Here is a 25438-nt window from a genome sequence, read left to right on the forward strand (position 1 = left end):
CTTGTATCAACTGTTTTTTATGCCCGCGATGTTGCTATTATCATCTAGGCTCACGGCTTTCAGTCCTGCTCATTTGCACTTCCAGGGATTACTTGGTTCGCAAGGCGCGAACTCCATTCGGCATCTATCAGTTAACTCAGCTATCACAGCCGGTATTAGAAAAGGCCGCGGATTTGGAGCGCCCAAGCAGAATGATGGGCCGTGGGTCCGACGTGGCCGAATATCATCGCCGCCTCGAAATTCAGAGAAAGCGAGCCAGGGATACACGTTAAATAAGCACGGTGACAACAGCTATGGCCCAGGAGCAAGCAGAACATCGAACTGGAGGAGGTACGGAGAGTTTGACCCTTCAAAGATGGACGATATGACGCCTGGTCGCGCAAATCGACTTTCTAGAGAGAGAAATCCTTTACAATCTCAAAATCAGTACCAAGAATCACCGGACAGCAGCACCCCCAGAAGAACTCCCACGGATTCCCCACGACGATACCAGGCAACAAAACATGGGTGGGGGGAGAGAAGGAAGCCACCGACCTTTGTCGATAATGTGGGAGTGAGGAAGCTTGAGGCTAGCAGTGTGCTGAGCGCCAGACAGCAAATGGGCGGATATGCAAAATCCGAAGACGAAGTGATGGATATACACCACCCTTTGTCTAGCAAAGTCTATATTGTACCGCCTCAACAGATACCATATTCCTCTCCAGTATCAGAGTTCATTTATGGGACGTCTGCAGTTAATGCTGCAGTAAGATGCGGCCGCCGAAAATTGCACACTTTATATCTGTTTGAGGAATCATCCCGGGATCGCTTGGGGGAGCCAAAATGGGAACAGCCTGAAATACGCTCTATTGCTAAGTATGCAAGCTTAGCTGGTGCGCAGGTTAAGCATGTCACCGGGCCTTGGAAAACTACATTGGACAAGATGACTGGCAAACGGCCCCATAACGGCATGGTCTTGGAAGCATCACCACTTCCAAAACCTCCAGTTTTGGGCTTCCAAACGGTAGTTTCCAAGTCGAACTCACATTTCCTGGCGCAATTAGCTCCCCAGCCCGAAGAACAAGCTGCTGTCAACGGCACAGACGGCCACATCCAATTCGATTCTCGCAGGAAAGACAGCAAAGCATCCCGTTTTCCATTCACTCTACTACTCGATGGGATCCTTGACCCAGGAAACCTTGGAGCCATCTTTCGAAGTGCCTACTGGTTTGGCGCAGATGCAATTGTTTTCTCCTCTCAGAATTCAGCACCTATATCTCCTGTTGTAATGAAAGCTGCAGCTGGTGCAACCGAGGCCATCCCTATTCTTTCAGTTCGTGATGTGAGCACTTTCATGACTGCATCTCAGACGAATGGCTGGAAATTTTTTGCCGCAGATGCCCCCGATGCAACGCTGGCTAATGATTATACCCGAAAAATCCCCGTCACGAAGAGCTTAGACAGTCTATCGTCCGAACTCACGAAGGCGCCTTGTGTCTTGATGTTAGGGGGTGAGGGTTCGGGCCTGCAGCAGAAGATAAAGAATAGAGCTGACATGTTTGTTACTATCCCTGGGGCCTATTCAGATAACATTCGCGATGATACTGCTGGTGTTTCAAGCTTGAATGTGAGCGTGGCCTCTGCGTTATTATGCGAAGCTTTTCTCTCCCGTAGACCAGCTTCTAGTGTTGTCGAGACACATAATGCATCAGATACCCCTGCTGAAAATACGAACCGTGTCTTCTAGGTCTTTCTTCGGACCTTGGCCTGAGATACATCACTGATATCTTTTCCATTATATGCCACTGTATTATTACCTCTTTTTGTGTTTCTGGCGTCCATGGCCTTACGCATATTGTACTATAAAGCGGAGGAGCATTTTGGAGTTCTGTGTTTTGGCACCCGTCTTAGAACCGCGGGTAATACTAGTCACGATTTGAATTTGACCACGAACATCATTGCTAGTCACTACTTATTGTCATAAACATACAGTGGAATTCAAAGTGATCTAGATATACGTCAAAAAGTTGAAGTATATTTCATTACGGTAGAGGAACCGCGAGGTTGTTGTAAAGTAGAACCACTCTTGTAGTGAAGTCAACCCTTGGCCTCCAAAGCGCCGTATATACCTCTCTTCTCCCAAACCGCAAACCGTACGCCGTTAAAATTATCATACATGCACCTAGTATCTAGAAAAGAAATTGGGCCTCTTGTAGTAGCTCTATCGCTTCTTTGATTTGCTCTTAGAGGTTGGGCCAGATGAGGAGACGCTCCCTGCTCTTGAGGTATTAGTTGAAGTCGCCTTGCTATTTGACTGAACGGCTTTCAGCTTTTTATTCTATAGGAGATGGTGTTAGTTGCCTGATGTTAATGATAGATAGAAAGAGGTTATTTGCAACGTACCACCGCAGGGGCAGCGCCCTTTGACTTCTTCTTTGCTGGGCCATTATCATCCCCATTTTCTGTCTCTTCATCCCGCGTGCGTGCTTTGGATTTATTGTCTCCATTAGTATCTTTAGTATCACCCTCAAACTCTTTGGCAATTGTGTTCAAGAGGGTGGTGCATCTTCTGCCAATTTCAACTGGAGTACGGGATAGGAAGAACCAATCAAATCGGAAGAGGGGGCTTTCCCGGATCTCGTCACGGATCTTCTCATATAGGCCCTCTCCATCAACACCGTGCCTGTCAAGCATAACAAGTAAGAAACGATCTTCTTCTTCTGTGTATACTTTCTTGTTGGTTGTTGAGACGGTGTAGTTGATCTTCAGCTGCTGGAGGGGAACACGGTACTGTCCCATTTTCTTGTGGAGGAGCTTGCGTTGTTGGTTCATTCTCCTCATCTTCTCCTCACCCTGTTCAATGATGCGGATATACTTTGGATAATCAATAATCTCAGTATATCTTTTCCAGAACACTTTAGCATATTCTTTAATCTCTTCAGGGGTTTTGCTGTCCACTTCGGTAGCCATATCTTCATAACTGGTGCGTCCAAACTTAGCAGAACCGTTGATAAATTGCTGGAAGTCTCTTCGATTCCAATTATAAAACCCTTCCGTGGATAGCTTGGTCTTCTCCTCTTGCTCTTCTGTGGTGAGAGGCACAGCGTTGTCGATCTCTTGCTGCTCAAGTTCACGTTCTGCTTCCCTGTCACTGACTGATTCTTCGGGGCCATCAGGCAGTGCAGCTTTGTAACCAATCTCCTTGTGGAAGTATGCGGTCTCTTTATCTTGCAACTCCTGAAGCTTAGGGGGAAAGAATTGCCAGTCATGAATAGTTGTCTGTTTTGGTGCCTTAGGTACTTTAGCCTTTGGCTCAGAGGGCTTTGTAAAAGTCTGCTTGTAGAAGCTTCCAATGGTGTATGACTGGTCCTTGCGCTCTCGTTTGGCGGGGTTGATCCAGTTCAAACCGATATCCTTCTTACGGTTGGTGAAGTCCTTTCCGTTCCATTCATAGGCATTCTCGGAGGAGAACTTCTGCAGGTCATCAATTCCAAGCTTTTCATATTTGTTTTTGAGCTCAGCGGTGCGTTCTTCGCCTTTCTTCAATATGGCCTCGATGTCATCTTCGGAAATGTCCTTGCCACTGCCGAAGGTGCCACCGGTAGAGCTAAACACATCAGAAGCGCCGTGCTGGATCATGCTCAAAAGTTCATCCTTGGAAGCTGCGTTTTTAGCCTGCTGCTGAGCGCGACCCTGTTGAATGACAAGCTGGTCCAGTCGGAGTTTCTGGGCTGCTCGTTCCAGCACCTTTTCCTCAATGGCCTTCTCGGTGATAAACCTGAATACAACAACCTGCTTGGTTTGGCCAATACGGTGAGCTCGGTCCATAGCCTGGAGATCGGCCTGAGGGTTCCAGTCACTGTCGAACAGGATGACGATATCAGCTGTTGTCAAGTTGATACCCAGTCCACCGGCACGTGTGGTAAGAAGAAATACAAATTTCTCAGAGCCTGGGCGGTTGTACTCGTCAATTGCCTGAATACGGTCCTCATGTGCGGTTGAGCCGTCAATTCGACAGTATTCATGACCTCTGAACACACAGTAATCCTCTAGAATATCGAGAACACGGCTCATCTGTGAGAAGATCAATACTCTGCTGCCTTGCTTGAACAAACGAGTGAGCAACTTGTCTAGGATGACCATCTTTCCTGAATTGTCAATAAGATGCTCGTCTGTGGTATAAGGAGGGCCTGGCTCTGCTCCTTCAAATAGATAAGGGTGATTGCAGCACTTGCGCAGCTGCATGACGATGTTTAGAAGCCTGGTCTTGGATTCCCGGTTGCCCTGAGCGCCGTTGACTGCATCGATATCCTTTTCAAGAATCTTCTGGTACCATTTGACTTGCATTTCTGACATGCCAACGTAGAGATTGAGTTCCTTCTTTGGAAGCAAACTCTTCTCCACATCACTTTTCACTCGACGAAGCAAAAACGGGCGAAGCACTCTGTGTAGCTGCTGAACGACTGTGTCCTGGTCTGCCTCCTGGTTAGAGAACCATTGGTCAAAGGCCTCAGAGTCACCGAACACATCAGGAAGCAGGAAGTTTAGCAATGCCCATAGTTCGTGGAGGTTGTTCTGCAGAGGAGTTCCCGTGATCAAAAGCCGGTTTCTGGACTTGAACACGCGAATGATCTGAGAGAGGGACGACTCCTCGTTCTTGATTCGATGCGCTTCATCGATAATAATGTACTCCCAGGCGAACTTTTTCAAATGCGACTTTTCTCTAAGGATCATCTCGTAACTGGTGATGCACACATCGAATTTCTCGTCGACAAGGCGCTCATTGATGAGTTGGTGGCGTTCATCCTTGGCTCCCTGCAGAACCAAGACATTGACATCGGGTGTCCATTTACCGAACTCTCGTTTCCAGTTATCCAGAGTCGACTTTGGGACGGCAACTAGATGAGGGCCCGTGATTCCGCAGATATGTCGAAGATATCCCAAGAACGAGATAGTCTGGAGAGTTTTTCCAAGGCCCATCTCGTCAGCTAATATGCCTGAGATACCGTTTTCGTGTAGCGAAACCAGCCAGTTCAGACCAGCGATCTGGTAATCACGCATTTCACCCCCCTGAATGAATGAAGGCGATTGTTGGAAGACGGTTTCCGTCTTTCCTCCTCGTTTCTCGTCTTTCAGAAGCTCCGCATCCTCTTCTTGTTCTGTCCTTCGTCGGCGTTCTCCTGCGGCGCCGCCCTTTCTGGTAGCTCCTTTCCTCGAACCTGATGACGCTTCATTCTGGCGATCGATCTCGGCCATGATCTCCTTGATCCGTGGGTTAGGATTAGTATCGATAAAGTGGCGGAATAAGTCAGTTAATCCGAGCAGATAGCGGAATCGTCGAATGGAATCATCTTCCTGTTTTAACATAAATTTGAGTACCTAGGCTAGTAGCTGATAATCCAGTAAGTGAGTGAACGACATACCATTGACTCATCAAGACGTCCGTGTTTTTTACCAAGGACACTTTTGCGTAGCTGGAAGGCCTCTGTCCTTCGTTTCCTTCCATCTGGAGCAGTATCGCCAGCAACACTACTTGCGGTGGTATTGGGGTTTGTATCGGAATCCTACGACCGTCAGCAATGAAACGAAGCATCGGGTGGTTATAGATAGAGGCTTACCGTGTAGTCCGGCGTATCTTGATATTCCTACAGTGGAAAAAAGGGGTAAAGTGTTAGCTTGATATCTGCATCTCCCACATGTGGTGCATCTCCCCACGTCCGCAAACTGCTTAACGCGTCCTTCAAGCGTACCTTCATATCTTGATCCTCTCGCGCATCGTCAGAAGGCTGGTACTCGACGGCATCAGCCATGGTTACATCTTCGTCGCCCGTTGAGGGGAGCTCTTGCACCGGAGCCATGTCCAGGTAGCAGGACACTCGGGACCGAAATATAGATTTATAGCAGGCGGACGCGCTCTAAAACCCGTTAAAATGGCAAGAGAGAAATAATAGGTCTAATAGAGCGTCGATATGCAGGAAGAACCAGTGGTATCTGGAGCGCGATCTCTCATGACCTGGCTGTCCAGGTGTCTGTCTGTCCCTGTGTATGTGCGAGAGAAGAAGAAGAAGCTGGATGGCGAAAGCGAAGAAGGTGAAAACCCTCGAAACGAACAAAACCGCGAGTCTTTTTTTTCCTTTCTTTTTTTTGGCAGGACAGAAAAAAGGGAAGAGGCTGAAGACGCGCTGATTGGTCAACTCAAATGAGTAAGCGGATGAATAATCAAGATGAGTAGGTCGGAGGGAGAAACGTTTTGCCGATGGAGAAAAGAAAATCCGAAAGTTAAAAAGTGCAGAAAGTAAAAAAAGATAAAAAAAGATAAAATAAAATTCAAAAAAAAAAAGAAGAAGAAAAGAAGAAGAGGAAGAGGAAGAGGAAGAATTGATGATGTTCATATATAAGTTCACGAAGGGCTAGCAAGTCGCTGTGTAGGCAGCTTCACGGCTGTAGTTAATGGCTGGAGTCCCTGTAGTCACTTTCACTGACTCAGAGCGACCAGGGAACTTGTAACTTCTTCATCCCTGGCCACAAGAAGAAAAACATCCAAGGCAGAACTAAATAACCAATTCTCATGCATGTGTGAATATACAAAGAAAACACTCTCACTCCCACCTGTTTCACCTTCTTAAGTGACGTAAACCATCGAGCTCTCACCTTGTCCTTTGCCGCCAAAAGATACCTGTATGAAAAGCAAGCCGGGAGAAAGGAATCTCCGCCTCTCCGCCAGCCCGTCAAAAGCCGTCAAGGTCCCAAACACAATAGTCACTTCTTCCAACTCCAACCTCAGCTTTTGCTCTCGTCGACTCCAGCGTCACCACCTGTTTACAGTCGCTCGACCAGTATACTCGTCCTGTTTCGATCGGACTGCTGCTCGACATACAATCTACGAGCCAGTCCTGCCTCGCTTCGCTGTGGCCTCTCCAGAAACCGGCCTTCCCCCACTTCGCCAGGCACAAACTTGAGCGCTGGATCAGCCCAAAGAAAAAAACCTATTCCGCTACTCGACCACGAACCCCGATAACTCTTGGTTAGCAGCTATTGAACCATATAAAGGGGGACGGGAGCGCTGTGTTTCTACCTCGTCACAGCATCGTCCACTCCGCAGCCATGGATTCAATGCGGTCACTCAATAAATCACTTCCGTCTACGACTACAGCACAGCCTCCGGAGCTACTCCTGCAAGCATTCAAAACCGCTGCCCTATCCGTTACCAACCTCTACAAGAATGCAGTATCGGACCAAGCTCAGTCACGGCAACTTGGATACCAGGACGCACTCGAAGACCTCCGAGCTTTCTTGGATAAGGAGAAAATAGGTTTTACAGATGGCGAAGGACAGAAGATCAGGAACTGGGTCATGGATAAGATCGATATGACTGGAACGGCTTCAAACGACAGTGATGATGATAAAGTCGACACCGACAAGGCCAACCGAGCAGCGTCACCGGCTGCTGTACGCAAAACGAATCCTGATACCGCTGCCTCGAAACCACAACCTGAACCTGCTCCGTCAAGGCAGCCCTCCGAGACCCCTACGCCCCCATCAACGTCCATACCCTCTGAGCCTATTGCTATAGTGCCTCCCCGGACGGCGGCCTTCACTTTCACCGCCGGTCAGAGCCTCCCCATGCAAGAGGATATCGATATGAAAGCCGGCATGGATAGCTCTCCCTCGTTATCAGGCGACCCACAGATCACCACCTCACATCCGTCTCATCCCCCGGTCAGGCTAGAAGTGCATGCCCGTCCACCTCGAACACCACACCGCCACGGAAGCGGGAACCGCCATAACCCTCGCTCTATCAACCGGGATCCCACGCCCGGCGCTGGATCGAAACGGAAATTCCATTTTGGCGAATTTTTTGATATCTCGAATCTAGGAAACGGCCGAGATCCGTTCGGCGGACCGAAACGAGGCCGCTTCTTATAGTTATATACTCTTTTTCTACTTTCCTCTTCTTCTCTCCTCATTCTCATTCTACGGCTTATAGAATGGGATATGCAGAGCTCTACGATGCATTAACTTCGGGGCGTTTTGGACCTTTTTTTCGCCCTTTTCTTATACATCATTTTTCTATACTCTCATCATTTGCATGTAGATAGGTAGCATCATCGAAATCGGAGATACCCAATAAAGCCTCGAGTTGATTTGCTCGTAAATTCGTTTCTAAATAAAATGTAGTATACAATCTATGATGCCACGCATTCCTCTAATAAATAGAATGGGTGCATAATATCATACAGTCCACCAAAGTCTCCTTCTTTTCATATTCAATTAAAAGCTCTCCATATTCCCAATCCCACAAGAGAGGTTGATATCATGACAACTCCTAGCCTTCTGGACCCCATCCTGTACTTCGAGCCGCTTGCTAGAATCTTCTGTTCTTGCTCACGTAGGTTCTTCATTCCGGTGTAATAGCTCCAGCCCCCAAGTCCGGCAAGTGCCAAACTGCCTATATACCAGCAAACGAGCCAGACGGTTAGCTATGCACTACCAGCGTACAATCATAGACCCATACCAGTAGCCCTGCATGCCAGACAGTCATCATATTTATCCTGAGCAATCGTCTTTTCGATATCCTTGGGGTTGATTTCCCACGGCGCATCTGGCTGCTTTGCCATGCTGATCGGTAGGCGTGACGATAGAGTAATTCAAAGACTGGCAGTATAGGTATTATCTAGCTATTAATAATTAGTCGTTGGCTTCATAAAAGGGGGATAAATACACCTACCGATGGGGTATTGTCCTTTGATGTAGCTCCTGTTGAGAGTTGTGCTCGCAGAAAGTAAGAAAAACCGAAATCTCCGATGAGGTCACGCACTCCAAAGTACATCGACTAAATAAATACCCTGACTATCATACCAAACCGCATCTATAACCTCCCACACCTCACGACTGATGCGTTCGCAACGATGAGCGCTGTTATAGAAGCTCTTTATATTTACGATGAGACGAAGTGAGCTCTTCCACTTTCGCCTCCAGTGTCTGGATATACATGCTGACATCAGGAATAGCGCACCAATCCTTGAACATTGCTACCGCTCGCGCCCTCCCCCCGCGACGGCAGTCTCCTCTCTCTTTCTAGCCCATCCAGCTCCACGGCCATCCCTGATATACCTCCCCGATGCCTCTCCTCCCGTCTCTGTCTTCTCAGTTTCGCATACAAACCTCCTGTTCCTGGTCCCGTGTAGCAGCGAGGCAGAACCACTTCTCGTCCTCGAATTTATCCACCGAGTTATAGATGTGCTAGAAGAGTTTATTGGCGCGCCTTTACTTGGGACAAAGATACAGAATAGCTATGATGTAGTTGGGCAGTTGCTGAATGAAATGTGCGATGCTGGCATCGTGTCTAATACCGAACCGAACGCTCTACAAGAGGCGGTTGATGTCCCTGGGTGGATGGGCAAGCTATTGAGCGGGGTGGGATTGCCCGGGTGAATATTGACCGCGATATCTCGCTCTCCTTGAATAATTTTATATATTTGCTAACGATGTACATGTGGTGGGATAGTGCATCGCAGGCATCAGCTCTCGCAAAGCCTCTAAATCAGCCCCTAGCCACTGCTCCCGCCTTAGCAAATGCGCCAGCTATACCCTGGAGACGCCCCGGTGTTCGGCATACTTCAAACGAGTTGTATGTTGACATAGTTGAGTCTCTATCGGTTATATTTGCCCCCTCTGGTAGGCCAATATCCGCCTTAGTACACGGTACCATTGTGTTCACAGCAAAGATATCGGGTGTGCCGGATTTGCTTCTATCTCTAAGTGCACCTGGGGGTCAAAGAAATCTTGCGCATAAGATTGAATTGCCCGTTTTCCATCCCTGTGTCCGTCTGGCACGCTGGAGAGAAAAGCCAGGTGAACTGAGCTTTGTTCCCCCAGATGGAAGATTCGTACTAGGAGGATATGAAGTCAACTTGCTTCCTGTTAATCCTGAAGATGACAATCCGCCTGCTCATATGGAAAAATTATTCCTCCCGGCTACAGTAGATATAAAAAAGGGCCTTGGTCCTACCGGATCAAATTTTGAAGTGAGGCTAACACTAAATAACAGTTTTCCCGGGGCTACTTCTTCAAGAAGCGGTGGAAGCGGAGGTGGTATAGGTGGGAATGGGGGGATGGGGAGCTCGATAGGCCGTGGATCTGGGACTTCAACCCCTTCTTTCCTGAATGTCGGAACCATCGGCGGTAGCTCGTCGTCCCCGACCCTAGATGATGTAGTGGTGACAGTTCCCATACCGCCGTCAGTGCGGAACATCACTGATATCCAGCCGAGTCGGGGTGAAGCGACATTTATGCCAGGGAATGAATCCTTAGAATGGCGCATACCTACCAGAGAGAAAGACGGATCGATCTCTGGCACAGCCACTCTGAAAGGAACCATACTGGGGCCCCTCCATGAGCTTGATGGTGACGATGAAATAGTTGAGGGGGATGGTGAAGGCCGTTCTCGACGATTAACTTCGAACCCTCTCAGAGGGTATTATGACGAGACTTTAACTGGGGGCACAAGCTATCAGGATTCAGGGGCAACAACGGATGATACTCCACTGCCAGAGAAGACTGAAGGGCTATCACCAACTGCCAAACAAATGCGGAAAAAGCAGGCAAATGCCCTATTGATGCCTTCATCTGCCTCGGTATCGTTTTCTGTACGTGGTTGGCTACCGAGTGGTATACGTGTTGACTCTTTGATGGTTGACTCGCGAAGAAGTCGCGGGCTAGGGGAAGGAGTTAAGCCCTACAAGGGTGTCAAATATATATGTGTGAGCAGGCAAGGGGTTGAGACAAGATGTTGAACTGGTAATCATATGGAGATTATTTAAAACTTCTGCAATGCATAGCCTCATTTGGTCCAGCATTCAGTTTTCAAAAGCAAAGAAGGGTGCCAAATAAAAAAAAAAGTACATTTCAATAGATTTGTGATTAGGAAGTGCACAATGGTTAATTGGCAACTCAGTACGGATTTCGGTATTATAACCATTGTTGCTAATATGAACGTATATATACCTACCCGAACTGGCCACTCATTTTGAAAATAGGAAAACAGGTAGACGGGAAAAAAGAATGCGTATGTCTACCTAGAGCTTCGGGCCACGATTGGTGTAGTGATATAGAGCGATTGCGACTACACTAGTTGTTAGCAACAGTCAACTCTCATCGTTAAGCAGCAGTGCGGTAGAGTCAAAGGATAATATCGATATTAAAGCGAGAACCTTGAAAGCAGTAGACAGTAATCAAACAGAATATTGCTTAGATGTAGGTGAAGAAAGCCGCGAATGTACATATAGTAAAGGGGTATCAAAAACTGTAAATAAATATGACCTCGTACACGTGTTATCATGCGGATTTCGCGTCTGCGTAGGCGATAGAACGGGGTTGATATCAGATCAAAGATCACAGTAATACCAACCAAAAACGTGACAAGGAGTTGTTGGAAAAGATATACTGATAGAGAAATTTACTTACCCAACACTGTCGCAGCCGCCCTTGTGGCACCTGACTTATTTGGCCCTTTTCCCAGGGTGATAAACCAGGTAATCCACTCGAACAATCCATAAGTTCTTTCTCCGGCACGGTTGAAATTAGGCGACTTAAGGCTGGCGGCTTTGTATTTATTAAGTTTACCAATATAAGGCGGGTAACGGATAGTCAAAATACGCTCGACCCAGCCAGGAGTTGAAGTGATGGAGCGATGATGCGTGAAGGCGTCGAAGCTGCTACGGCCATGGTAGCAACCAGTACCACTCTCACCAACACCACCGAATGGGAGTGTTGAGATAGAAGCATGCATAAACGAATCGTTCACGGAAGCACCACCAGAGCGAACAGAGGCAAGGACTACCACAATATTAGTATGTATATCGTAATGTACAATAAGGAATGGGAATAAATAGTTACCTTTCGCGGTTTCCTCCTTGGATCCAAATGGATAAACGGCCAATGGAGTTCCATCAACTTCATTTGCAATCCTAATTGCTTCATCCAAATTCGATACGGGCAAAAGTGTAATGATTGGTCCAAAGCTCTCTTCAGATATGAGAGAATCATCAGTGGAATCGACAAGTACAACAGTGGGTTCGATGAATTTCTCCTTCTCGTCCATGGATCCACCGAGAAGGATCTTCCCCTTGCTGTTGTCGACCATCTGCTTAATGCGCCGGAAAGCGCCCTCGTTGACAATACGAGAGTAGTCAGAGGATGCCTTTGCTCCGTTTGGATAATATTCTTTGATAGCCCTCTCAAACTCAACCACCAGCTGATCAACAACCTCCCTGTCAACAAGGATGTAGTTTTGTGAAAGACAAATCTGGCCAGCATTGAATGTCTTTCCCCATAGCAGACGTCTGGCAACAAGTCTCAAGTCCGCGCGTTTTGTAACAAAGGCAGGGTTGCGGCCACCCAATTCGAGCAAGACGGGTGTAAGGTTTGGAGCTGCTGCTTGAGCAACAATGCGGCCAACTCTAGAGCTGCCTGTGAAACAGATCTTATCCCATCTTTCGTCTAGTAATGCTTTAGTTTCTGGGATGCTTCCCTGAACAACAGACACACAAGAGGGGTCCAAAGCAGCCTCAACGATTTCCTGAATAACGGCAGCGCAGTGCGGCGAAACTTCACTCGGCTTGATGACGACGGTGTTACCAGCAGCAATGGCACCAATGACCGGACCAAAGGTTAGCAGGAATGGGAAATTGAATGCTCTGGTTACGGAGAGTTAGCTAAATGTAGCTTTAGATTAAGAAGAAGAACGAATCACGAACCCAATAACCAGGACACAGCCCAAGGGATCCTTTCTAATGGTTGGCTTCATCAGCGAAAATGAGAGGTCAATATCGGCAGCCTTCTCGTCTTCAGCCCACTTGGGCAGATTTTTGGTCACAAAGATGATATCATTGAGTAGCATCACAAGCTCCCCAACGTAAGCTTCATATTCCGGTCTGTTTAGGTCCTGTTTAAGGGCCGCAGTCACCAAGTGTTCCCGGTCCTTGACTCTAATAAACACAGATAAAAAAGTCAGTAAGAGCTAGCTATAGCTGCGTGTATATGAATTGGAAAGAAGTTAAAATCTCCTGTCACTCATTCAGGGGTCCCGGCACTCACGCCCAGTATAGCTTCCGCAGCTGCCGGAGACGGAACTCGATAGGCCGAGTCTTATGCTCGAAAAAGGTAGTCCGAACATTCTTGACGCGCGAGGGGATCTCCTCGACGGGTGTATATTTAAGGGTTGGGAGAGCGGGAGACGCCATCTTGTACTTGGGCTGGTACACAGTGCGTGTGCCAACCTGGTGTCGACTTATTAAAGCTGGGTGGAAGGAGTATCCAAAAATGCCGATTATCTGGTCTCTAACGAGCGCTTGCAATAAGTTAAAAGAGGTGGTATCAATGATATTACGGTCTTCTGGCCTGGTATGGTAGTCTGAGAAGCAAACCGATGAGGTTGTTTTAAACTTGACGGCGCAGTCGCATGCGCCTGGCGAAGGTGCCGAGGTAACTTTCAACCCCTGCAGCGACTCGGGCATCGGAACAACCTTGGGCGGGCCGGGATAATATGAGATTGGTGGTGATCAAGGTTATTTATCTCCCAAGTAGAACTACTCCGTACGGCCTAAAAAGATGGATACAGGATGAAGACAGGTGTGGCATGATCATTAATTCATGAGGAAGATGATAGCAATTTGGATACATGATCATACATAGATAGAAGAAGATGAAGTCCGAATAGTAGCTCGAAATAGATAAAAATAATAGTAATAAAAATGATGTGAAACTCCGTCCATGTGAAAATATGCACCATCCCTTATTCCAACAGTGATGTTCGTGATATGCGGTACTTGAAAAAGGAGCAGGCATAAATAATCATTAAAAACGCTCACAGAATGCATGAACAAAACTCAAGGAAAAAGTGTAAAAAGCACGGGGTGAATAGGGGGATAGTAAGTAGTTAATGGGGGAAAATCAATCATGACATGACATGAACAATCATACAGTCGTAAATAAGTAAATATCATGCTGCGGTAAGAACTTGTCGAAGCTTCTCTCTGAAGCTCATGCTTGCGGGAGCATCCTCGCGGTTTTTATACAGACTTGAGCGGCGTCGACGCAGTCGTTCTGGTGGAGGGTCCTCCTTCGCGGCCTTGTCTGCGGGAGCTTCGAGCCTCATCGATCGTCGGCGTTCTCGACGGTGCTCCCGATGCTCCCGATGCTCTTGCTCCTTCGCAGGTTCTTTCTCCTTGGCTTCTTCGTGCTTGCTTGGCTTTCGTTCTTTGCTATTTTCACCTCTACTTAGTCTTCGTTCTCGAGGCTTCGGTTCTTCCGTTTTCGGTTTGGGAGGCTTTTCTTGCTCTGTCCCTTCATCGATCTTAGGGGACTTCCTTTCACGCAGCTTATTCTCCTCGCTCCTGGCGTTACTCCGCCGTGCTCGCTCCCTAACTTCTTCAGCGTTGGTGGACCTTCTTTCACGGCGCCTATCGGAGTGAGAACGAGAGCCTGAGTTTGACTGAGAGTGAGTAGAGGAGCCAGAAGTATTTGGAGGTGATGGTCGTTTGACGGGAGGGACTGGGGAAGAAGTCTTCGCCCGCTCGTTCACTTTCATAACCGGCTGATGAGCTGTTGATTGGCCAGTGGTAATTAATCTTAACAAAGCAAGGGGCTTAGAGGCAAGTGAAGATATCGGGTTTTGGCCTGTACCGGCAGGTTTAGGGGCGGCTTTGGGCCGGTCACGGCCCGATAGAGACAACCGCCGGGCAAGAGGTCGCTTTGGTGGGTTTTGAGGACGTTCTTCCTTCGATTGTTCCTCCTTAGGACTTCCGGACTCCTTAGAACGTTCTGCCTCAGCTCTGCGGGCTTCTCGCCTCTTTCGTCTCTCTGCTCGCTCAGCTTCAGTCTCATTTGGCCGGGGGCGGCTGCTTCTATGTCTAGTATGCCCTGAGTGTTTCGTCTCCTTTACTTCAGTGGCCGCATCGGCCGGTGGTGAAGACTTCACCTCTCGTTCGGCTCTTGGTCGACGAGAGCTAGGTTTTTTCTCACCTGAGCTTTTTGAAGACCGTGGCTCCTCTCCTGGTGTGGACCGTCGATGTTTCTTGTGCCTTTTTTCTTTCGATCGCTCTTTCGATCGCGATTTCGGCTTTGATTCAGTTACAGGTTTTGGAGCTGTATCTTCTAGAGCGGGAGCTTCCACGGCCTTTGACACTGGTTCTTCCTTGATTTCTTCCGCAGGCTTCTCGTCGACAACAGGTGCGGGTTCTGGGACTGGCTCTTCAACGGCCTTCGGCTCGTCTGCCAGAGGTGCTGCTGCTTCTCCTGCAGCGACGGGCTCTGCTACAGCCTTTTCGGGAGGTGCTTCTTCCTTGGCAACATCTTCTGCCGGTAGCGAACCATCATGAGTTTTTTCAGTTGCCAGTGCCTCAGGGACTTCGGCAGAAACCTCTTCTGACGTCGCTGGTGTTGATTCTGGAGCAGATTCTCTTGAAAGATTCTCTTCGGCCGTAGCTATCTCCTGAGTTGGAGCCTCTTCTAAGGGAACAAGGTCTTCAGGAGCAGACTGTTCAGGAACTGCTTCTCCTGGTTGTTCAGCAGAAACCTCTGCCAGGTCCGCCGGAACCGGTGTTGGTTCTTGGAGTGCAGGATCTTCAACGACTGCTTCATCGGATTTCGGCTGGTCATCCACAGGTTCTTCAGCAGGTTCACTGGCTTTAGGTTCTGTAGCTGTTGCCTCCGCAGTAGCTGGTTCCTCGACCGCAGCCGCCTCGGGGGCGGGCTGTTCAACTACCGGCTCTTCACTTATCGTTGCCTCTTCGGCAGTAGGCTCCTCGACAGCGGCCTCTTCAGCGGCGGGTTGTTCGGCTGCTGGTTCCTCTATAACCGGCTCTTCAGCAGTGGGTTCTTGGGCGGCAGGTTCTTCCGCTGCCTCCCCGGTCGCTGGCCCGTCGTGTATTGGTTCTTCAGCAACGGGCTCTTCGGCAGCAGGCTCCTCCACAGCATCAGGCTCCTCCACAGCAGCAGGCTCCTCCACAGCAGCAGGCTCCTCCACAGCAACTGGTTCCTCTGCAGCAGCAGGTTCTTCAGCAGCAGCTGGCTCCTCCGCAGCAGCAGGCTCCTCCACAGCAGCTGGTTCCTCTGCAGCAGCTGGCTCCTCCGCAGCAGCTGGCTCCTCCGCAGCAGCAGGCTCCTCCACAGCAGCAGGCTCCTCCACAGCAGCTGGTTCCTCTGCAGCAGCTGGCTCCTCTGTAGCGGCGGGTTCTTCAGCAACGGGCTCTTCTGCGACCTCCTCCTCTATAGCTGGCTCTTCCACAGCTGGCTCCTCTACGGCAGCAGGTTCTTCAGCAGTAGCAGGTTCTTCAGCAGCAGCTGGCTCCTCCACAGCAACTGGTTCCTCTGCAGTAGCTGGCTCCTCCGTAGCAACAGGTTCTTTAGCAGCAGCTGGCTCCTCTGCAGCGGCGGGTTCTTTAGTAACGGGCTCTTCCGCGACCTCCTCCTCCACAGCTGGCTCTTCTACGGCAGCAGGTTCTTTAGCAGCAGCAGGTTCTTCAGCAGTAGCAGGTTCTTCAGCAGCAGCTGGCTCCTCCGCAGCAGCAGGTTCTTCAGTAGCAGCAGGCTCTTCTGCAGCTGGCTCCTCTACGGCAGCAGGTTCTTTAGCAGCAGCAGGTTCTTCAGCAGTAGCAGGTTCTTCAGCAGCAGCAGGTTCTTTAGCAGCAACAGGTTCTTCTGCAGCAGCTGGCTCTTCTGCAGCTGGTTCCTCTACAGCAGCTGGCTCTTCCACAGATGGCTCCTCCGCAACAGCAGGTTCTTTAGTAGCAGAAGCCTCCTCCGCAGCAGGATCTTCCACATCTGGCTCCTTTGCAGCTGGCTCCTCCACAGAAGCAGGTTCCTCTGCAGCGGTGGGTTCTTCAGCAGCTGGTTCCTCCACAGCAGCTGGCTCCTCTATGGCAGCAGATTCTTCAGCAGCAGCAGGCTCCTCCACAGCAGCTGGAGCCTCTACAACTGGTTCTTCGGTGGCCGCCTCTTCCACAGTTGGCTCCTCTACAGCAGCAGGCTCTTCGGCGACTTTGTCTTCCGCAGCAGCTGGAACCTCTACAACTGGCTCTTCCGCAGCAGGCTCTTCCACAGCTGTCTCCTCTGCTGTCGGTAGTTCAGCGGCGGCTTCCTCAACTGTAGACTGCTCAACAACAGATTCTCCAATTGGAATGTCAGAATCAGTGCCTTCTGTGGCCACATTTTCTGTGCCTTCGATTGCCGCCGGAACGTCTGCTATTGCCGGAACCTCTTCGGCAGGACCCTCCTCAACGGATGATTCTTCTACAGCCGGAGATTCTTCTGGAGTCGTTGCCTCTTCCGCTGGCGTTTCTTCCACTGTTGTCTCTTCCGTAGTGGGTGATTCAGAAGAGGCATCTTGAACGGGTGATTCTTCTGTGTTCGACGTATCAGGAACTTCTGCCGGCGCTGGTGTCTCCTCCGTAGCTGGGGCTTCTAGAGCAGGAGCCGTTTCCGCAGGGGAATCTTCTGTGACGGGAGCTTCCTCAGGAGCCGCCTCCTCCGTCAATGGCTCTGTAGCCGGTGCCTCCTCCGCAGCCTCCCCCGCAGCTAGAGTTTCTTTGGCCGGGGCCTCTTCTGCGGGCGACCCTTCCGTCGCCGATGTATCTTCGGCACATGACTCTTCCGCAGAGGGAGCTTCTTTTACCGGATCTTGTTCTGCCGGAGTGTCTTCTATAGCAGGCTTTTCTTCAGTTGGGGCTCCTTCAGCAGGCAGATTTTCCGCAGTGGGAGCTTCTTTTGCTGGTTCTTCCGCAGCTGGAGCCTCTTCTGCAGCGGGCTTTTCTTCAGCCGAAGCTTCTTCAGCGGATCCATCTTCTGCAACAGGAGCTTCTTTTACTGGTTCTTCGGCCGGAGTTTCTTCTTTAGTAGGCTGTTCTTCAGCTGGAGCTTTTTCAGCAGGCGGATCTTCAGCAGCGGGAGATTCTTTTGTCGGCTCCTCTGCTGGAGTCTCTTCCGCTGGCTTGTCTTCTACCGATGGTGCCTCGTCTGTTGCTTTTTCGGGCTTCTCAGAGGCCTCATTTCCCGTTGGATCTATGAAGTTGTAAGTACATATGGCTCAGTGGCATGATACTTGATAGCAGGTATTGTAGTATGCTTCGGTTACCAACAGATAGTTAACTTACCTGTAGGTGTTTCAGAGACATCTTTTCCGGCATTAGCATCAGTTGCCGGTTCATCTTGTGGTTGCTGGTCAGGGGGGGTGTCCTTTTTTGGCTCTGCGTCAGCGGTAGATTCACCATTGCCGTCATCTGATGGTGGAGAAGAATATAACGATGAAATAGGACAGTCTGTAAATTGACCGGTGTTCCAATCATAGGTTTGATAATTAAACTGAGGAAGTGAAGCATACTGATAGCTTAGATTCGACATTTTCGGGGAGTGCAGACGAGCCGTCACCCTCAGGCAGGTTGCTGCTACTCCCGTTGTCAATGTTGGGCACGACTGAATTGGCCGGCAGTCGATTGGTCTTCTTTGTCTTCTTCTTTTTGGCCATGGTCAAGAATATCTGTGACGGTTTTGCGGGGATGTGAAGAGTAGAAAAAGGTTGAGGAGACGGGGACACAGGAGCAGTGATATGAGAGGTCTATTTGGGCGATATGGTGTGGCAGGGCTCGGCAGTTCGGGGATAGATTGGCGTCCGTCAGAAAGGCGACCTGCGGCCCGGGATTTAAGGTGAGGTTGAGGAATATTGGGGTAAGATTGGAGGAGGGGGATAAATTGAAGCGTGGTTGAGCGAAATTGAAGCACGTCGAGCGATACAAATTATAACGAGTACTCCGTAATACTAGCTCCTATGATGCAGGAAAGCATGTGCCCGATAACCTCATGTGTTGTTTAGGCCTATCAAAAGCAATCATCATCGATAGGGTCATGTAATCAACGGCCATTATTGAGAATTGGAAACGATAGTTTCTCAGGGAAATGTGCTCTCCGAAGCAGCTATGCAAGCCCAAGTGCCATTGGGGCCACGTCTCCCTGCCCCATGGGTCTTCAGAATGGGATTACAGACAGCACCGGATGCACGCCCTACTAAGGCTTGTGGAAAGCGGCCGCTGTGAAGGAGGGAAACCAGGGTAACCCGCTGCACGATGCTATTAATTGTAAAACAGCAAGTCAATGCCAACGTGACAAGAAATACAAGGAAAACGCTGTATCATGGGGAGTGAAAAGCCATCCTATCCTCTGCTCCAGGGGAGAGGCAGGCCATGCACTTGAGCGGGTCAGACGGTAAAACAGAGGCGGGAAGTGGTTATAATCAACAAACCAACCCAATCGCAGCAACCTGCAAGAAAATCTCCCTCCTTACCAGCCAGACGAAGAAGAGGTGTGGAAGCCAGATTTCTTCCAGTGACCCGGAAGCGGTTCCGAGGATAGCATCATTTTGTGCCCAATATCCCGCAATTGGCCGCCTGGCCGACAGGCACTTGCAGGGCTGTGGAGCATGCCTGAGGCTGGCGGTTGGTCAAGGACCAGACAGTCTCAGATCCTCGCGATCTACAGATGTTTCCTAACCGTTCGGGTAACAAAGCAATATTCTCTTCCTAGGGATCCTATGCTCTAGAAGAAAAGTCGGTTAGGTGGCTGGGGGCAGAGGCGATAAACCTGCAACGTATGTTGTAGCAAGTGGTTACCGAAAGCTCCGAGGAGTCGCGGTCAGCACGAGACTTCGTTCTCCTGTTTCGTGCTGTTTCTCATTCATTGGGTCAGATGCAGATAAAGCCAGAGCCTAACTCTAGGAAAGGCGAGGGTTCCAGAACGAGCTTCACTTCAACAAGCAGGGAAGAATGGCCAGATATCAAACGTTTCTTTTTCGCCTTTCAACGAGATGAGGATAAGCAAGCCAGAAAGCGCCCGTTTGGGCTTAGTCGCGGTTCGGGCCGACTTAAACCCTAATGACTCAGCACTACGGCGGATTTAATTGGCTGGTCAATTCAAGACTGCTCTCTGATTGGCTGCCTCACGCCATCAAGGGCTGCCCACGCAGCTGGTAACTTTAAACGTCAACCTGCTATCGGATTTGCTGGTGACCAACAACAAAACCGTGAGAAGAGACTTGTATAGAGTCAGGGAGCCCGCCCAGCACGGCGTGATTGTACGGAGTACGTGGTGACCTCTTCGCCTACTCTGACTTCAGGAACAGGAATGCATTTTCTTGCCTCTCTGCATGACTCCCGGGTGCTCAGCAGCTACAAACCTGATGCAAGTAGCAGAAGGGACGTACCTGCCAAGTAGTCGTCAGGTGCGCCAGCTGGGCATGAATTTCTCCATGCAAAACACATCAGCTCAGATTCTGCTGCATCTCTTCCTGATATATCCTTCGCCCCTTTTTTCAGTGGCAATGGAGCCTGATAAGATGATTCCGGTTGTTGGCTAGTTTAATCGAGAAAGTGCTGAATCACATTATCGTTGATTCAATCTTTGGCCTGATCTGGGAATACAGTTGATTGCAAAACAAATATTTAACTATTTTCAGGATCAGCGTGTCCGGTAACTAGTTACGGAGTACCCGAGAGTTACGATAATATACATTTTCTTTCCACCCCCTCCCTATTGCACTCGTGATGTAGCCGCTCTCCTTTCATCTTAGGACCCCTCCATTATTAAGTCTATGGTATCCCGGATGTACAGAGTGCATGTCGCATTCCGCGGTTAACTGTTAAACCCTGTTCAACACGACCTTCTGGGGAGGGGGAAGGAGGTGTTGACCCCGCAACCCAGGGTGTATTAAAATAGGTCAACATTTGCTCGCACTAAATTGGTGAAGCGGGGAGGAGCAAATGATGGCTCCCTTAGGTCCCGGAATCTTCATCAAGGAACACATATTTGCCTTATCCAATGGCTGCACAGAAATGATTGGCCTATGTAGACTGAGGGATGGAAATGCAAGTCTCGTCATTTTCATAACCTGATACGAGACTCGGAAAACAAAAGAGATACTCCGTATTGAAAACCGTGAAACCTTGGCCTTCATCATCATTACTGATGCAAACAAGCCCATACGTATTCATATGGGCAGTGACGACGACAACAACGTAGAAATTGAGATGCCCTATAAATTCCTTCTCCTGCCATGGCAAGCAGCGCAACATGGGCTTCGTGTCTGTCTCAGTCGTTTCTGCCCGAGCTGGAAATGCAGACGAAAACACATATAACAAGCACCCGCTAAGGGCCACGTATTCATCAAAGAGGAAAGTGAGATGTGTCTTTCGAGCTATGGTCATTAAGCCTCTTGTCGGATTATGAGTCAAATTATGATTTCAACGAGGAGAGCCACGATATGTACGCATGCAACTGAAATCTGATAGAATGTTCGAGAGATCTAACGCCATGAACCATTCAGGTTGAAACAGCAGTGTAGTTCTGCCCAACGTATGCAATTTCCACTCGTACTAAGTGCTTGGTAGATTGGACCGGACATCCCATCTATATTATTCATTAGTAGCCAGGCATCAATAGACTCAAAGTAGTGCATTATCTTGCACGGTTATAGTTTAAGGAAGGTATATAACGGGTCTGAACGGCGAGAACTTACTCGCTAGTAAGTGAAATATCATAAGTACCGCGAAGTAATAAGCTATATAACAGGGTATATATAAGTTGTAAATGCGGTTCGATCGGTGAGACTAACTATATGACGGGAAGCTCGCAAAATACAAATACATACCTAAATGCACGATATTGAACCTGATGCCTACGTCAAGTAAACAAACTCATGTTCAGTTTTCATTCTCTTTCCTTAGGTGTTCCTCCATCGTTATTCTCCATCGCGGCCCAAACCGCTTCATCGCCCAGATCACAACGGAACTGGCAAGACAAATAAGACCAAGAATTGTAAATAGCCAACCGTTCCCAATGGCATCTATAATGGGGGCAGCAACAACACCTCCGACACAAGACGCTATGTTTCTCATAAAATTGTTCAGGGCAACACCAGCCGAGGAACGATTAGGCATGAATTCGGTCAACATCGTCGTTGACATGCTGAAAATTAGCATCGACCCTAGACCAAAGAAAAAATTGGCGGAAATCTGTGGCAACACGGAGTCAGACAGTTTTCTTGAATATTTCAATTTCCAACTAAAATGCGTTGCCTGGACTCACCGTAGCGAACCAGTGCACCCCATTCTCTGCTGTCCAAGCATACCATATCAATGCAGAGGGAAACAGGAGTGCCCCTAACCATGCATTTTCACGCATTCTATCTTCGGGTATAAATATGTACTTGCCATTGGCATCCACTCTGTTGGCACGCCTCGCTTCCCGTTTCATGATGGAGTCCATCCAAGGGCCTCCAAGAACACTAGCAGCGATATAGCCTAACGCCCCAGGAATATACAGCAAGCCAACAATAATAGTAGAAAAATTGTAGGGCTCTCTGCTGAACGTAACTTCAATACTGATATTCATAACATATAAGCACCCAAAAGCGATACTTGCATAGTATACGGTTAGAGCAACAGCCGGGAAGCGAATGTAGAGGATTATCTTGAGAGGGTCAATGATGATAATCTTGAATATGTTTAAAGCCCTGGTCGTTTGTTGTACGACCTGACGAGATGACACTCGGCTCAGAGTGCGTTCCACCTCTGAGCCTCCATTCTCTGGTTCAGGGGGCGGTAGCGGTTTACGATTTGCGAGGGTCTCTGGCAACGCAAACAGTATGAATACCAGTATAAGGCCACCGTATATTGCAAGGAACCACTGCGTACTCCTCCATCCTAAAGATTGGGTCAAAATCCCACCGATGATAGGGGCAATAAGGGGACCACAGAGAGGACCAAGATAGAAGATGCCCATTGCACGTCCGCGATCAATAGGATCCCAAATGTCTGCGATTGTACCAGCCCCCAGCGCTTGGACTGAGGCAGCAGCTCCACCAGCAAGGACTCGCATGATGATTAACATCGTAATGGAGACCGAGATAGCGGATAAAATACTCCATAGAGTGAATAAGGCGAATGACACAAGGTATATCGAACGGCGGCCCAGCCGCTCACTAAAAGACGACCACCATAGAGGAAATATAGATATACTCAACATGTACAACGCGACAGAAAGGTTGGTAACCGTTGATGTCGTGTTATACGTCCTCGCAACTTCGCTAAGTCCAGCTATCAAAGTAACCTTGTATTAGCCCCATGGGGAAAAGACGGAGATTCTATGAACTAAAGGGATTCGTTATTACGTACGAAGGAATATGGCACTCCCCATTGGAGCGGCGGCAGCTGCCACAGCGACAACAAACGTAATAAACCATTTTGCTTTCCGGTTATAATGTTTGGGGTTTTCAACCTCAGCCAGTAGAGTGAGTGATCCAAATAGGCCTCGCCGTCTGCCTCTGGGTACAACAACCGGTGGTACGTAAGAGCTTGTTCTTATCGGCTGAATGGCAGCCTCCTGGTCTGAAGATTGATTTAATTCTCCGTTGTTGATGCTCTCTTGGCTCCATTTCTCTGAGGCAACGGGCGCATATTCGCTAACTCCCTGGTCTGTGGTGATGGATGGCGCTACGGAAACCATTGGGGTGGAGGAAGTAACAGCGAAGCCCACCTGGGAAGAGTTCCCCGTCGACTGCTTCTGTTCAGTCACTACCGAGCTCCGCAACTTAGCAACTGGTTTCCAGGCAAAGACCTTTGAAGAGATGAGCCCACACTTAAGTAGCTATGCAGACGTAACTTCGCTTGTAAGGCACTTCAACACGGCACAAAGCCTCGTTGTCCATCCAGCTGAGTATTGTAGAGCGTATAAAAGCTAGGGAAAAATGACACTTGGTATATCTATAAGGGAATACCAAGAAATCCGAAATCTGTAGGAAATACAGAATAATGAAGAGCCCACTATTCAAGGTAAAAGGAATGAAAAGAAGAGCACTCAAAGAACCTCAAAGTGGGGATGAGACCTGCCTACATAAATGAACCGGAAGGAAAATTTTGGCCAGGAATTCGGGGTGCCCTGGCCCCGAGGGGGATGGATGAGATCCACTTTCTTGATGTTACTGTTTGCTGTTTCAACGCTTTTCTCAGAATCCTAGCAAAAGAGGTTAACTAGTTGCTAACCCCTGGAATTGACCTCGGTTGTCTGTTGCTGTCCGAGAACTGCCTCTCTCAACTTCACAGAATGGATAGAACAGCGAGTCTGACCGTGTAGTAATCCCAGTCAACGAAGGTGCCATCCCTTCCCTCCCTTCGGAAGAGACTTGTTGTGCTGCATATTCCCTCCGTTGTTCGTAAAAATCCGCTTGATGTTCGGCAAATCGCACGGCCTTTCGGCGTTAAGCGTGCCGTTTTTGCCGAGGAATGCGCGGTCGCGCGCGGACCAATAATATCGTTTGATGAACCTTGTTGACTAAGCGCCCTGATTATAAAGCGTGGGGTTGATTCCAACTTCCCAGTTCCCAGACATGCTCTCTCAACAACCAAAAGGAGCGTGCCCATTGTGTATCAAATTAGGACTTGATAACTTGAAAGTGACCAATATTCGCTATGTCGAATTTGAATCTCGGGTTAAATGAACGATTTGTCAATCTGAAGGACAAGCGCCCTGTTGATGTATGGGAGGAACTATGGCAGGAAGAAAAGACCCCTTGGGATAGAGGGGTACACAATCCAGCTTTGGAAGACACCCTGGAACAAAAGTCCGACATTTTAGGAAATGCTATTATAAAGACCGAAACCGGAGAGAAACAGCGCAAGAAGGCTCTTGTGCCTGGGTGTGGCAGGGGCGTGGATTGCTTTCTACTTGCATCTTTTGGATATGACGCCTATGGCCTGGAATACAGCACCACGGCCTTGGAGGAGTGCCAGAAGGAGGCAGCTAAGTATGGAGATTCGGTGAAGCCTAGGGATGAAGAAGTCGGAAGCGGGAAAGTCGTGTTCTTGCAGGGAGATTTCTTCAAAGACGATTGGCTAAAGAAAGCTGGGTTGGAGGAAGGCGGTTTTGATCTGATTTATGATTATACTGTGAGTTGCCTCCAAGGCTATGCTGGTTGCTTTTGGGCAATGACTGAAGTCGAGTGACTTTTTCCCGTTACTCGCACGTCGTAATAGTTTTTCTGCGCTCTCAACCCTATTTTGCGTCCAGAATGGGCTCTTCGACACTCGCAGCTACTTGCACAATCCCCGCGAGGTCATCTAATTTGTCTTGAGTTTCCAACAATGAAGGATCCCACTCTTGGGGGGCCACCGTTTGCCTCTACCCCCGAAGCGTATCTCGAACACCTGAGTAATCCCGGTGAAGAAATTCCATATGATGATAAGGGCAATGTTCAGGTCGGCTTGGCCAACAAAGCAGGAGGTAATGGGTTGATTCGTATAGCACATTGGCATCCAGAACGCACTCATGAAATTGGGAAAGATTCAGACGGTACCGTAAGAGATTGGGTCGCTATCTGGCGCCACAAGTGAAACTTGAGGATTCAAAGGCAGCGCAA

At 48.9% G+C, this 25438-nt stretch overlaps 9 protein-coding genes across 9 annotated transcripts; 4 read left to right on the top strand and 5 right to left on the bottom strand.

Annotated features, from left to right (window-relative positions):
- Positions 1-28: 28 nt before the first annotated feature.
- Positions 29-1726, top strand: MGYG_00951 (rRNA methyltransferase; the record flags this gene model as incomplete). Its single annotated transcript, XM_003176818.1, has 1 exon — positions 29-1726. One exon carries the CDS (start codon positions 29-31, stop codon positions 1724-1726), a length of 1698 nt encoding a protein of 565 aa, XP_003176866.1.
- A 474-nt stretch (positions 1727-2200) lies between these two features.
- Positions 2201-5837, bottom strand: MGYG_00952 (ISWI chromatin-remodeling complex ATPase ISW2; the record flags this gene model as incomplete). Its single annotated transcript, XM_003176819.1, has 5 exons — positions 2201-2317; positions 2383-5334; positions 5403-5543; positions 5598-5624; positions 5730-5837. The coding sequence occupies 5 exons, from the start codon at positions 5835-5837 to the stop codon at positions 2201-2203; spliced, it is 3345 nt and encodes a 1114-aa protein (XP_003176867.1).
- Positions 5838-7083: 1246 nt separating this feature from the next.
- On the top strand, positions 7084-7905 carry MGYG_00953 (hypothetical protein; the record flags this gene model as incomplete). Its single annotated transcript, XM_003176820.1, has 1 exon — positions 7084-7905. One exon carries the CDS (start codon positions 7084-7086, stop codon positions 7903-7905), a length of 822 nt encoding a protein of 273 aa, XP_003176868.1.
- A 341-nt stretch (positions 7906-8246) lies between these two features.
- Positions 8247-8597, bottom strand: MGYG_00954 (hypothetical protein; the record flags this gene model as incomplete). The annotated part of the gene is made up of 2 exons (XM_003176821.1): positions 8247-8428; positions 8495-8597. The coding sequence occupies 2 exons, from the start codon at positions 8595-8597 to the stop codon at positions 8247-8249; spliced, it is 285 nt and encodes a 94-aa protein (XP_003176869.1).
- A 291-nt stretch (positions 8598-8888) lies between these two features.
- On the top strand, positions 8889-10775 carry MGYG_00955 (hypothetical protein; the record flags this gene model as incomplete). Its single annotated transcript, XM_003176822.1, has 3 exons — positions 8889-8932; positions 8991-9410; positions 9488-10775. The coding sequence occupies 3 exons, from the start codon at positions 8889-8891 to the stop codon at positions 10773-10775; spliced, it is 1752 nt and encodes a 583-aa protein (XP_003176870.1).
- Positions 10776-11437: 662 nt separating this feature from the next.
- On the bottom strand, positions 11438-13223 carry MGYG_00956 (aldehyde dehydrogenase 3B1; the record flags this gene model as incomplete). Its single annotated transcript, XM_003176823.1, has 4 exons — positions 11438-11817; positions 11878-12677; positions 12738-12968; positions 13078-13223. 4 exons carry the CDS (start codon positions 13221-13223, stop codon positions 11438-11440), a joined length of 1557 nt encoding a protein of 518 aa, XP_003176871.1.
- Positions 13224-13981: 758 nt separating this feature from the next.
- MGYG_00957 (hypothetical protein) lies at positions 13982-18502 on the bottom strand (the record flags this gene model as incomplete). The annotated part of the gene is made up of 3 exons (XM_003176824.1): positions 13982-18039; positions 18132-18339; positions 18377-18502. 3 exons carry the CDS (start codon positions 18500-18502, stop codon positions 13982-13984), a joined length of 4392 nt encoding a protein of 1463 aa, XP_003176872.1.
- Positions 18503-21725: 3223 nt separating this feature from the next.
- On the bottom strand, positions 21726-23529 carry MGYG_00958 (quinidine resistance; the record flags this gene model as incomplete). The annotated part of the gene is made up of 3 exons (XM_003176825.1): positions 21726-22037; positions 22111-23120; positions 23199-23529. 3 exons carry the CDS (start codon positions 23527-23529, stop codon positions 21726-21728), a joined length of 1653 nt encoding a protein of 550 aa, XP_003176873.1.
- A 962-nt stretch (positions 23530-24491) lies between these two features.
- On the top strand, positions 24492-25412 carry MGYG_00959 (hypothetical protein; the record flags this gene model as incomplete). Its single annotated transcript, XM_003176826.1, has 2 exons — positions 24492-24968; positions 25056-25412. 2 exons carry the CDS (start codon positions 24492-24494, stop codon positions 25410-25412), a joined length of 834 nt encoding a protein of 277 aa, XP_003176874.1.
- Between the last annotated feature and the right edge of the window lie 26 nt (positions 25413-25438).

Source organism: Nannizzia gypsea, genomic scaffold (assembly GCF_000150975.2).
Source record: "Nannizzia gypsea CBS 118893 supercont1.1 genomic scaffold, whole genome shotgun sequence".
Lineage (NCBI taxonomy): Eukaryota > Fungi > Ascomycota > Eurotiomycetes > Onygenales > Arthrodermataceae > Nannizzia > Nannizzia gypsea.